The sequence below is a fragment of the Plectropomus leopardus genome, chromosome 19 (assembly GCF_008729295.1).
Source record: "Plectropomus leopardus isolate mb chromosome 19, YSFRI_Pleo_2.0, whole genome shotgun sequence".
NCBI classification, from domain to species: domain Eukaryota; kingdom Metazoa; phylum Chordata; class Actinopteri; order Perciformes; family Serranidae; genus Plectropomus; species Plectropomus leopardus.
This window is the reverse complement of record NC_056481.1, coordinates 3,363,490-3,376,403: the sequence shown is the minus strand read 5'-3', so window position 1 is coordinate 3,376,403 and position 12,914 is coordinate 3,363,490. Positions and strand designations below refer to the sequence as shown.

Below are 12,914 nucleotides of genomic sequence, written 5' to 3'. Positions count from 1 at the left end.
CTCTCCTCCTCCTCCTCCTCCTCCTCCTCACCCCCCCCATCCTCGGCTGATTAAATCCAACACGCTTCTGCCGCAACGTCTCGCTCAAACACCGCCACGCACTCATTCATTGACCTTTTCACCTCTGCAGCTGGATCCGTACAAAGAGGTCTGTTTAAAATAACACAAAATATACACCGAAAAGAAATCACGAGCGAGAAAGCTGTCGGATGACTTTTGATCAGACACACATTTTCTTTTATTTATTTAGTGTTTTATGTTTCTTTTTGCCTTATTTGATTGCAATATTGCCTTTAACGTCACACACACGAGACTGAAAACAGGCTGCTGGGAGGAACGAGTGCTCTTTGCTGCTGCTGCTGCTTCTCACGAGTGAATTTAAGAAGGAAGAACAACGCGGTACTTTACATCTGTCAAATCTCTTCTGTTTATCTCCCATCTCCAGTTCCTCCTTCATTCCTCAGGGGTATCAGTCGAAATGCCTCGCTCTGGCATGTGGTGGCAACAACCCCCCCCGAAGTTCTGTCCCACCTGAGCGTTCACTGTGAGTGTGCCAGTATGTCGTTTTGGAAAAGTGTGTGCGTGTGTGTGTGTTTATATGTGTAATTGTACTTTATGATGTTGCACTGTTGGTGTCGTGGAGCGTAAACGGGAATGCATGTTTTAGAGATTTAGTTAAAAAAAAAAACAACGACCAGGTTGCAAAGATGTAAAAAAAAAAATCACACTTTTCTCTGTATTGACATCAATCAGGATTATCAATCACTTAATATTTATTGTTTATATTGTACATTTTCAGAATATATGATACAATTAACGTTATAAATCAGATCAGATCATATTTTGTATTAACCGGAGAGCTATAAGGAAACAGTTTCCTCCAGATAGAATATAACAGATGTCAGGGAGCTATTAAACATGAGTATATATATATATATATATATATATATATATATATATATGTATATATATAAAGGTGGAAAGGTTGGATTTTTGCAAAAATGAAAAACTCCATGCGATTATACGTAATTATTTTGGCAGTGTGCAAAGTTGCGTGGGATTTTTCATTTTTGAATGTCGAGTAGTTGCAGTTTAAATAACTTGGAGCCGAATCAGCAGAGACATGATGATGCCTGGAGTGTGCCATCCAGAACATTTGCCCAAATGAATAATTATTAATGATCGGCCAGCTGTTGCATATTGGCAGAAGTCCCTGCTGCTTTTCAGTGGGTTTCTTTAACCCTTTGAAACCTAAGCAAATTGGTTTTATTTCTTTCAAAAGAAAAAAAAAGGTACAAGTAGTAATATGAAAATAAGCAAGAAAATGAGAGTAAAAAAGAGAAAATGACACCAAAAAATATTTAAAATATATAGTATTTTTTCTGTAAATTTATTTTAAATATAAAATTACAGTAAACATAAATATAGTTTTATTGATGTTTTTTGATATTTTTCTAACCCCCCTCTTTTTTTCCCCAACTGTTTGAAATATTATTTTCATGTTGTTCATCGCCTCTCCCACTATTTTTTAGAAATCAAACCAGTCAGCTCAGGTTTCAGAGGGTTAAAGGTGCCCTGTGGGAGGTTTTTTTCATTGTAATTTAAGTGTTTCTCAACAAACACAAAAAAAGTGTTCAGTGCTTTTCCGTCCTCATAAAACATTTGCCTACTGTGAGAGCGGTGAGAGTGAACCAAAACAGCAAAGCTGTAAGACTGAAACCAAAAACTATGAAACGATTGTAATTAAACAAGTAAAACTAAAACTCTATAATTTCTCTGATGGCACTCTTTAGGCTCCAACCACAGACTGTATATAAAGATGGACAACACGCCCCCAGTAACCCCCACTATGCTTAAGTGAAATTAAAATATCCAAAATACAGGCTTTGCCATCTTATGCTGGTGATGTCATTGAGAGCCGGATTCAGCGGAGTAGGGATTACCACGGTGGGGGATTTCCCGCCAAAACACCCGTCCAACCAATTGCAAGCAGCCCCATTGGCTGCAAGTGCATAGATTGGCTGTCACGGCTGTCAATCATGGTGGAAATCCCCCTTTTGTAGAATTTAATAACAAAATAAACGTTACGGTGATGAAAACTACCTTCAATGACAGGAACCAACTTTGGGAAAAATTTATTTGGCGTGTACTTTGAGTTTTTAGTTTGGCCAATCACTAACAAGGAGGGGCAGGCTTTATGACCTATACTGCAGACGGACACCAGGGGGCGATCCAGATTTAAAAGTTGTCATGTTGTCCATCTGTATATACAGTTTATGGTTCCAACATGTTACAGACATCTGGAGAATCGTCCCTGCTGTTGTTCAGCTGTTTTAGAGAGCGTGCAGGCACAAGATTTCATCCACCTGCCCCGAGGTATTATAACATCCCATCATATCATATCAAATAACTGAAAACTGTCACTGAGAAAAAGGTGCTGTTTAAACGCCCTTTTCTTTCCGACAGTGCAGTTTATAGTTTATAGGAACCCTGTCTGACGATGCTGATATTTTTGGTCTATATGAGTGAAACAGAGGCAAGTGCAAAGATATGTGTATATGTGTTTATTTTGATGAGAGTATTTATACAGATATATTTCTGAATACTTTTTACTAGGTCTGAAGAGTTGTGATTGTTTCCACCACACATGAAAAGAAAAAAAAAAATTCAAACACGGGACCAGAATTTTCCCTGCTGTCGCATTGAAAACCTTTTCAGGAATCAGAGGAGAAAACTTGAAAATCAATAAAACTGGAGTCGCGGGGGTTTGCGTACGACAGCAGCAGTTTGTTATTTGCCTTGTGGTGGGTTCTGCCGCGACCTATCCGGATTTGAAAGACTTTCCATTTTTGTCCTGAGAACATCCACGACACATGGCCTCACTGTGCTGCTCTGCCATCCTGTTTCTTTAAAGTGCGATATTATCCACAGGACTTTTGTAAATACTGGAGCCTCTGTACATTCATGCTGTGTATATACCGACAGGGGAGAAATTTAAATATATATATATAGATATATATATATATATATATATATATAGATATATACAGATACTGTATTGAAAAATATAAATGCCGATGAACATTATAACATTATACTGTACATATAATATTATAATGTTGCTGGTTCTAGCACAATATTGCCACATTCACACAGAGTAACACCACGTAGGCTTCGCACAGTTAAAACTGTACTGACTTAGGCTCAAGGTTAAATCTAGTCTGTAGATTTTCTAAATAAGACCTGCTGATAGTGCTTGTGTTGCAGAACAAGAGTTAACCTCTTGAACCCTGGTTTTAGCTTTACAGTTAGAAAAAAAAACAATGTTTAACAACGCAGCATTTTTTTTTAAAATATGTATATTCTTGTTCCATCATTGCAGGCACAAGATGCATTACATTTAATGGAAAATTCAAGATGTTTTGTGCATCATTTTATACATTTTCAAACACTTCAAACTGGCACATTTGATATTTCTGAAACTGTCATAATCTTGTTTAGATTTTAGAGTAATTTTCCGAGGGTTTGCACAATGTTTGTCCGTACGGCCTGCAGCTGTAATGACGGATCATTCGTGGCATCCAGCAGGGTTTAAGAGGTTAAAAGAGAATCTGCAGGGAAACTGCTGCATCTCTGTCTGTTATTTTGACTGTTTGACAGCAGATATCAAATCTCCTCAGTTACACAACATAACTGAAAAAGATCCAAACAGTTATGTCCTCTATGTAAAATATAAAATTAATGTTAAGAACGTTAAATTACAACATGCAAAAAAGTGTTTTAACAAGCAAAAAAAAAACCAAAAAAAAAAAACCTGCAGGACATTTTGGATGTTTTTTACAATTTAGGGCTGCAACTAACTTTATTTACTAAAGATTAATCATATTATTTTCTAAATAATTTGGTCTATAGCCCAAGGAAATGTTTGGCAATTTTGCTTGAAAAAATACTTAAATGATAAATCAAGTATCAGAATAGTTTCTTATTATTTATATGTCATCCTATAAATTTACTAAAGAATTCAGCTCTACTACAATTCATACCAATTATTTAATCAGATTAAATCAATACAAATGCATAAAATGCTATCAACAGGATACGGAGGCCGACGAGAGCAAACACGCTACAACTCCCTGAAACACTTTTGTTTGGAAAAACATGCTGCAGCTTAACAAATGATACAAATAAAAATAAAAACTATGCTGCAAAAAGCAGAACAAACACATTAACAGCAACAATTTTATCACACACAACCAAATTCCAGGACGTTTCCTAAGTTTTCAAAGAGTTTTGTTAATTTCATGACTTTTCTAGTCATAAAATTGAGATTAGGAAATTCCATGACTTTTCCAGGTTTTCCATGACTGTAGGAACCCTGTTTTGGAATTAGCATAATTTCTGAAGCTGTACCACGTTAATCCTAATGGATACATTTTGGCCTTTATAGCGCAGTTAGCCCTTGTCAGCCAACGTAATACCAGTACTTATAATTTTAATATTTAAAGAAAAACCATAAAACCTTTTTTTTTTTAAAGTTAATTGTCTCAATTTGGCTGTGCTGAGGTGAATGGTCTGTCCTGTCTTTGTCTGGATTTCTGTGTTATAATGTGCTGCTCTTCGTTTTGTACTTAAGGGTTTCAGATCAAGGCTTGTACATACAGTATTCAACAACTTTATTAACAATAACCCCGTCGAGCAGAGACAGTCAGGCGAGAGACAGTTTCCAGTATTACAGCTTTTGCGAGCATGCCCTTTGAGCACTCAAATACGAAGGCCTTTTTGTTTTTTACATGAATAGGTGGAATGTATTCGGTGATAGGCGATGTTCACCTCATAGGTTGTGATAAAGGCGGATTGTGTGTAGTTTCAAGTAAAAGAGGGTGGCGGGGTATTTGAATAAAAGTGTGTTATGACCAGTTTTGGGGAGGGAGGGGAAGGTGGTGATTCGACATTGTCCTGTGTGAAACAGCAGCATGCTTTTTAAACCATGCCTATGAAATATGTCTCATCTTTGGTCCTATATAAATGTGCTTGTATTTATTTTTTATAAGTGAATAGATCGACCTTTATAGAAGAATTCAGTGCTGCCCTCAACTTTTTTTTTTTTAAGTCGGACTCTCCATCGACTCTGTTTCATGATTTTCACCATGTATCTTCTGTGCTCCGTTATTACGTTTCACCCTCTTTTTAATCTATAGCAAATACGAAAAAGCACATCTGACTCAGACCACTGGGAATCAATCAGCTAACATGATGGGAAAGAAGACTGTTTGTGCCCAGAAAACTGCGCTTTTAGAGGACTAAAATCTCTTAAAAGTTCTTGTGACTTTACACTGATGTAAAAAAAAAAGTGCTGCATACAGGTTTGTTTTTTGTAGATGACACTGTGGTGCATGCAGCCATTGCAAAAAACATCTTTAATCATCTTTTCTTATTTTTTTGTTTGCTTTAGTTCCAAGTAATGGGGGCCAAAAATAAAAAGGGAACACATAAGTGATCAAGGAATCTTTTTAGACTTCTTTGTGTCAAACCGTAGTGACGCTGTGGACTCTTTAAGGTCTGGAGTTAAAGAGGAAATGCCTTTTCTTGGACATGCTATCTCCCAGTCACCAAGTGGAACACAGTGTACAGTCAAGATAGAAATAAAATTAACCTCATCCGAATGTTGAAACTATTAAAAAAATGTTTTTATATTACATGGATTTTCTGTGTTTTTGTTGCAAGTCGATGTGATTAAACTTAAATTCATTTGGAGCAGAAAGTTTTGCAAAAGAGCCCAGAAAAGTGCTGCATTGTGTTGAATGTTGGTATAAAAATGTTGCAGTGATTTCTCTCCGCTTCGGTCACATCTGCAGCGCTATAGTGAAGGCCAAACACATTCTGCAGAGGCATAAAACATTTGATTGCATTTTAGAATTGGAAGTTAAATCATAATTTAAAGTGTCCGACGGCAAAAGTGCTGAAATGCACCAGATGTGCAGACCTCTGTGACAACGAAGCATGAAAAACTTAAATCGTGTCACAGTAGATACTGTCTCTTAAGACGTCACACTAGCATGGCTCTAACACTATAATATAGGTTTTATAATAAGATTTCTTACCTTTGACTTTTTGTCCAAAGCGTTAAACTGTTGTGAGGCAGCTGCTTCGTACAACTTGTCCTGTTTAAAAATCACAATATGCAGCAAAGTGTCTCTTTGTGCAACTTTCTTGTCTTTGATTCTCTTTTATCAACGACTTAAATCATCACAGATATTAACACAATTATCATAAAGTCACTAATCTGCTCCTAGACGCCTCTCACAAGTATTTAACCCTTTGAACCTTGTGCAAATGGTGCTATTTTATTAAAAAAAGAAAAAAAAACATGGGTAAAAAGAGGCTACAAGCAACTTTGAAATAAATGTTTCACAAATTGCAAGAAATTTGTAGATTTAAAAAAATATCTCTATTATTTCTAAAAAGCTGTTTTCTTAATCACCAGAAAATTATGTCATTATCTCGACAAAACGGGCTTCTTTTTCCCGAGATAACGAGATAAATTAATCGGTTATTGCAAGAAAAACAGCTTTGTTTTCCTGATATAACGAGAAAAATAAGCTGTTACCATGCGAAAACAAGCGTGAGAAAATTATGTATATCACAAGAGAACTGAGAAATGTATAGAAAGATGTCCTTTAAGGGCTTCCATACTATAGTTATTCTAGTTATTAATTTATAATTATCATAATTATACATTAAAAATTATGATACAAAATTATTGTAATTTTCAAAGGACTTGTTAGAGCCATTTTTGTGTGTATGTGTATGAAATATGTTTATGTTGTTGTAATTCCCTTGTTGCCACAGTAGGTGGTGTATTGACTGAGGTGTACGCGGGAAGCACAAGAAGAAGAAGACGTGCTCGGTCTGCAGGTGTGCAGGCAGGTGAGCTGCTCACCGGAAGGAAGCGCACAGGTGTTTGACCAAACTTCGAGCCTTTTGTTTGTTTGCGTACGAGTTATTAATGTATATAAGCGTGTGTGTGTCGTTGAATGGACCCGATGATTATAAATACACACGCTTGAGTTTGACTGCGGGGACGATCCGCCACACGGAGGACGGCGCGTCAATTAGGCAAGTACCGTTAAAGTTTTTTTTGTTTTGGCAAAACCGAGTCACTGTAGACTTTTTCCGGGTAATTTCCCTTTTTTTATTTCTCGTTTTTTAAACTTTCTTTCTTCCTTTCTTCACTAATTTTCTGGTCATCAGTATTCCCACATATATTAATTGACAATTTTTTTTTATTGTTATTATTATTAACTATTTTTTAAAGCACTTTACATGTAATTTTTTTCCTTGTTTGTTTTTTTCTCCTCTCTTTTTGTTGCTAATTTAGGTAATTTTCTTGTAACGTTGCTAATTTTTGGGTCACTTCTATAATTGCTCATTGCCTTCTTCTGTTTTTTAAAAGAAAGGAGGCCAATTTGCTGAGGTTTCAAAGGGTTAACTGCTTTCTGTGTCCTCACACGCCTCTTACCAAAGTCCATGGTGGTGCTTAATGATGAGTTGTACATCTGTAGGTGTTGTTGTGGAGTCTGGAGCTCGTCTCGGGTCAAAAGTTTTAGGAGAACCTCCTGAGAGACGATCAGCTCCGGACTCTCATCCAGCACTGACCCAGGAGCAGCCTTAGAGAGCGAATTTACAGAAAATCTTACTCATAAACTTACTTTTCTATGGTTAAAAAACAAAAAAAATTGTTATAAATATCTATCAATCAATACCTTTTTAGATGTCTCGAGGTGCTCACCCAGTTTCTGCAGCGCTGACAGGACCGTGCAAACCAGACTCTCTGTGCTCTCCTCCTCCTCCTCCAGTCTCTTAACCCCAGAGTCCCTCACCTCCTCATCTGCATCCAGCACCTTCAGTCAACGACATCAAACAATATGCATACAATTTATAATTCATAATAAGGCACACACGGGCGACAGTTAGAGGCAAAACCTGAATAAATGCCTGGAGAACTTTAATGAAGGCTTCTGAAGCCTCGTGGTATTATAACACCTCACTGAGACACTTAAATTCGTCACCCGTGTGTGTTTTCCTCTTTTTAATGCAACCTGAAGATAAAAACAAACCTTGTAGCTCCACTGTTGAAACAGCCGGCTCTGAGGGTTATGTGCCATGAACACAACCTTGGGAGCTTCCAGCAAGGCGCTAAAAAAGGGAAATAAATTAATGTGTATGGTTTTATGTACAGTGTAACAGTAACGGGCTGAATGTGAAGTATCTTTAGACCTTTCTCTGTTCTACAGTGACCCCATGAGGATGAACATGGACACAATTATACATGTAAAAAAAATTAAAAATTGAAAATAAAGTAAGTTAACAGCGATAATTCTTGACCAATAATTTAAATCAAGCTATGAACAAATATAATCAAATTTTTAAAAAGATACATAGATAAATATAGACATAAGCACACGAGTAAAATTCAATTGCCACTTAACCATTATGTTTTTAACCCTTTGAAAACTTTGATTTCTTTCAAAAACACAGACAGAAGTTACAATAATATTTCGCTCAATGGAACATGATTATATAGAATATATGGGGGTTTTGTTAGTGAGAAATAGCATTATTTTTGTAGTCTTTAAATAAAATAAATGTTAAGGAGTACTGAACAGCCCTACGCTTTTCGTTATATCCCAAAAGTGCATCATATGCTGTGTTTGGTATTGATATGTAGAACAGGAGAGCATCATTACCCGTCTGGCTGTTGTTGCATGTCTTTAAGATCTTTCAAAACAGAAACCAGAACCTCCCTGGAAGACTGGAAGAGAGCAGCATAGAAAACTTTAACAGCTCGATATCACATCAAACAGCCTCCTTTACCAACAGTGAAACTTACTTCAATGACATGCAGCAGACAGGACGGATAGATTAACAGCAGCCCCGTCATTTGATCCCATATGTACTGTTTGTTGAGCTGAAAGTTGAGTTTTTCATAATGAGCTGTGTGGAGACACAAAAAAACCACAGCAGTGTTTCAGTATGTTGCAGACAACTGAGGAGCGGAGGAGCCTAACAACATGAAAGCTCAGCTCTGTTGTCAGTGGTTTCAGCCTTTCCTGGGGCTTTTATTGTGGGATTTTTGTAGAAGAATTCCTCAAGCGGCAGCCACACAAAAACTCTTACAAGGCAGCCCTGCAGACTCACATAAAGAGGTGTGAAAGCTATAAAAACACTCAAATGAGAGCCTTACACTAACTGCAGCACTTTTTTGTGATTTTTAGAGTTGGAAATGCATGTTTCTGTGTATTTTCCCAGAAATCTATTGTACTGTTAGCAAACTGTAGATCAGTGGTACTCTACTTACATCCCGAGGGCCAAATCTGGCCCCCAACAGGGTGCCGAGAAAATCCTAGAAATGTTGTGATGTCCTAAAAATGTCCTAAAATCCAGAAATTTCCCCAAATCCTAGAAATCTGCTAAAATCTGACAAATATCCTGAAATCCTAAATGTCCTAAAATCTGAGAAACATCCTTCAATCCTAGAAACATGTAAAGAGCCACATTTCATTCTGTAAAATTGGTCCCAAAACAAAGCGAGTTGAGCATCTCTGCTGCAGATCTATAAATTTGCAACATCAATGAGATTATCATCAGCGTTTATTCCCCCTGAAGGACATCAGGGTTAAACTGGTGCGAGGCGATTAGTTCACTGATTAGAACGAAGGGGTCTTGTCAGTGGCTGCCTAATTATCAGGCGTTGAGCCGTTTGCAGCTGTAAGGTTACTGCTGGCTGACCTCCTGGTTCTGTCCTGTCAGCACGATCGCGGGGGAGCCGGGCAATCACTATCAGCCTCTGTAGCACGATCCTCTGTGGACGAGACAATAGAGAAATTAGAAAACCTGCAGAGTGATAACAGAAAGTCCTGCAGAGTGCTTTGTCGAGCAAAGACATCATTATTACATGCGAATTTAAATTATAAGGTTATATTCCAGTGTATAATTAGCTGTTTCACATATTATATTGCATTTCTTTATCTTGGATTTAAGGATTAAAAAAAAAAAGAAACAATGATTTCATTAACATTTTCACATCTCAGCAAATTGGCTTGATTTCTCTTAAAAACACGGTAAGGAGGCAATGAGCAATGAAAAACAAGGCCCAAAAAATAGCAAGAAATTACTGAAAAAAAATTGTGAAAAAAAATAAAAATACCTGGAAATTAGTATAAACAAATAAAATAAAGTAAAGTAATAATAATAATAAATAAAGAACAAAAAGAACAAAAAAAAACAAAAAAACTTTAACATAATTAAAAATTTGAAATGATTATAAATACAGTTTTTACCCTAGCTTTTAAAAAATCATTTTCTAAATTTACCAATTCTGAAAGCAGATCATGAGAAGTGATGTCGCTCCATATTTCAAAGGTTTAACAAAACTTTCCCTTCATTTCCTCTCATCTGCAGTTGCATACAAACCATATCTTCTTCCACATCCTCCCTCTGTGCCATCAGCTGGTGAAACAAACTGGTCCCAGTTTCATCCTCTTTCTTCTCCTCTGCTTTCATTTCCTCCATCTCACTTTGTGGACTGGAGCGCTGAGTGAGTGGAGCTTTAGCTGCTCTCTGTGTTTATAAAAGCTGATATCCTAGAAACCTATTGTTCCCCAGATGCTATAAAACGAACCCTGCTGATGCAATTACAGATATAAAGACACGAGCCAATCACAGGCCGGGAAAGCCTTGTGCTTCAGGTAATGATGGCCAATAGGAGAGGGAGGTGTACGTGTGGGGATGTCAGAGGACACAGACCATAAACTGTCTGAAGCTGCTGATATAAATTGTTTACTGTCTTTTTGTTGGTCCGTTCTGATTATAAGACTGGATTCAAGGGGAAAGGGCTATTTATCTTTTGATTTAGTCTGTAAAAATAGTCTTGAAATAAAGAATTCAATGCCATTTGGTAATTTATTGTCTATTGTTGGTTGTTTTGTGTCTCTCTATTGTCATTTTGAGGTGAGTTTTTTGTGTCTTTTGCATCTTTTTTGTAGCTACTTGCATCTTTTTGCTGTCATTACTCATTTTTGTGGTTGTTTTAAATCTCTTTGTAAATCTAAGTTGTATTTGAGAGGAACTGCAATTGAAATATGGAGTCGGGAAGTCTCTTCCCACGTTGGGGCACTATTACCAAAGAGCAAAAAAAAAAATAAAGAAAGAAAAAATAGTTGCAAGTATAAAATTGAAATCAATCAGTAAAATTAAATTGAATAAATATAAACAGCAGGGCGAAAATATGGTATAAACTGATGATAAAAACTTAAAATTAAGATGGTGATGTTACTCCAAATTAAAATCCAGATTAAATAGTTTTTTTTAATTAATGCACACATTAATGCATCATTATTATCCAGTAATAATAATAACAATAATAATAAATGTGTATTGTTGTAAAATAACAAACATTAAATGAAATATTTGATGCTAATATTTATGTGCTTTTTTAAAAAAATATATATATGTAATAAATTATTTTTAACCAAGTTTACTGACATGTTTATGCTAAGCTAACTGTACTTAGCATTATTGTAAAAAATAATTGGGATATATTTAGGTACTCTGTCACGATATTTGATAAAATAATAATTTGTTGTGATCATTTTGCCTCCTTCAGTGATTGCTGAGGAATTTTGGGGGCCTTATTTCTTTAGTATTTCTCTTGGTTTTGGGGGAAACTCGGATAACTGACACCGTTACTGTGAGCTATAGCTAACTTTAGCTTAATTAGCTCCAAAATAAAAGTCTCGGGACACAAACCTCTCTCATCTCCCCGTGAAACACATCAAACATGGTCACTTCTGCCTCCTCCGGGTCTCTGTTTCCCCAAGAAAAGCTCCTGGTTTTTTGGGAAGAAGTCATGGTGGCTCAGTTTGGCTAACTTTCATTTGTTTAAGGAGGTCTCCGCTTTGTGGTTACCATGGTAACACGTCATGTCAAGACGCGTTTGACGTCACGCGTAAGACGCAGCTGGGTCCTTTTCTTTTATTTAACTTTTATTTTTTTAAATATCATAATTTAAACTTTTAACCTCATCATTCTGACTTCTTAACGTTAAAATATTTATTTATCTAATATATTTAATTAATTAATTAATTTTTAAGTTAATTCTGGTTTTACACTGACTCATAATTTTGGTTTTTAAGTGATCTCATAGCCTACATATAACTTTTACTTTTTACTTTTTGTTTTATTTGCATTATGATAATTTTGACTTATAAGTAATAATTTGGACTTTTTATCTCATCATTTGGATGGATATGGATTTCTCTTACAATTTGGATTTATAATTTAAAATTAAAAAAAGGAAAGAAAAATAAAAAAAACAACTTGCTATGACATAATTTTAATTTGTAGGTTAAAAAAATATGTATCTAATAACTTAGCCTTTTTATTATGATAAAAATTTTGACTTGCTTTATCATAATGTTCTCTCATCAATTTGTATTTTGAAGTAAAAAAAAATATTTAAATTTTAAAATATTAGAATTTTTAATTGTAGGTAAAAAAAAAAAAATTGGCTACCAGGGACATGTTATAGTCACATTTCTGATTTCATAAATAATTACTAGGACTTTTTTATTAAATATAACTGGCTTTTTATCATTTTGATTTGTAGGGGAATGTTGAGCTTTTCTCCAATGATTACGACTTCCTTCACCATATTTTTTTAATTTGGAAGTTAAAAGCTTTCATCCCATAACTTTGACTTTTTTTTTAAATTGAGTATTTTTTTCTTATTAACTCAACATTTTGATTCACTATGAGACCTTTTTAAAATATTGTCCAACTTTTTTTCGTTTTTGTCTTTTATTTTATTTATAGTGTTCTATTTATATTTTTAAGTTTTATAAATAAGTGGATTT

At 35.5% G+C, this 12,914-nt stretch overlaps 1 protein-coding gene across 1 annotated transcript; it reads right to left on the bottom strand.

The window, feature by feature from the left end:
* Positions 1 to 6,123: 6,123 nt before the first annotated feature.
* LOC121958446 (testis-expressed protein 47) lies at positions 6,124 to 11,910 on the bottom strand. Its single transcript, XM_042507371.1, has 8 exons — positions 11,809 to 11,910; positions 9,790 to 9,862; positions 8,891 to 8,994; positions 8,748 to 8,812; positions 8,118 to 8,196; positions 7,764 to 7,901; positions 7,520 to 7,667; positions 6,124 to 6,161 (listed from the first exon to the last, which is right to left on the bottom strand). The coding sequence occupies exons 1-8, from the start codon at positions 11,908 to 11,910 to the stop codon at positions 6,124 to 6,126; spliced, it is 747 nt and encodes a 248-aa protein (XP_042363305.1).
* Positions 11,911 to 12,914: the final 1,004 nt, after the last annotated feature.

Coding starts and splice junctions, on each gene's coding strand:
- LOC121958446 (XM_042507371.1), bottom strand. CDS start 11,910: ATGACTTCTTCCCAAAAAACCAGGAGCTTTTCTTGGGGAAACAGAGAC. Junction 8,197..8,747: donor ATGCAACAACAGCCAGACGG/GTAATGATGCTC, acceptor TCCCTTTTTTAG/CGCCTTGCTGGAAGCTCCCA. Junction 7,668..7,763: donor ACCTCGAGACATCTAAAAAG/GTATTGATTGAT, acceptor TCGCTCTCTAAG/GCTGCTCCTGGGTCAGTGCT.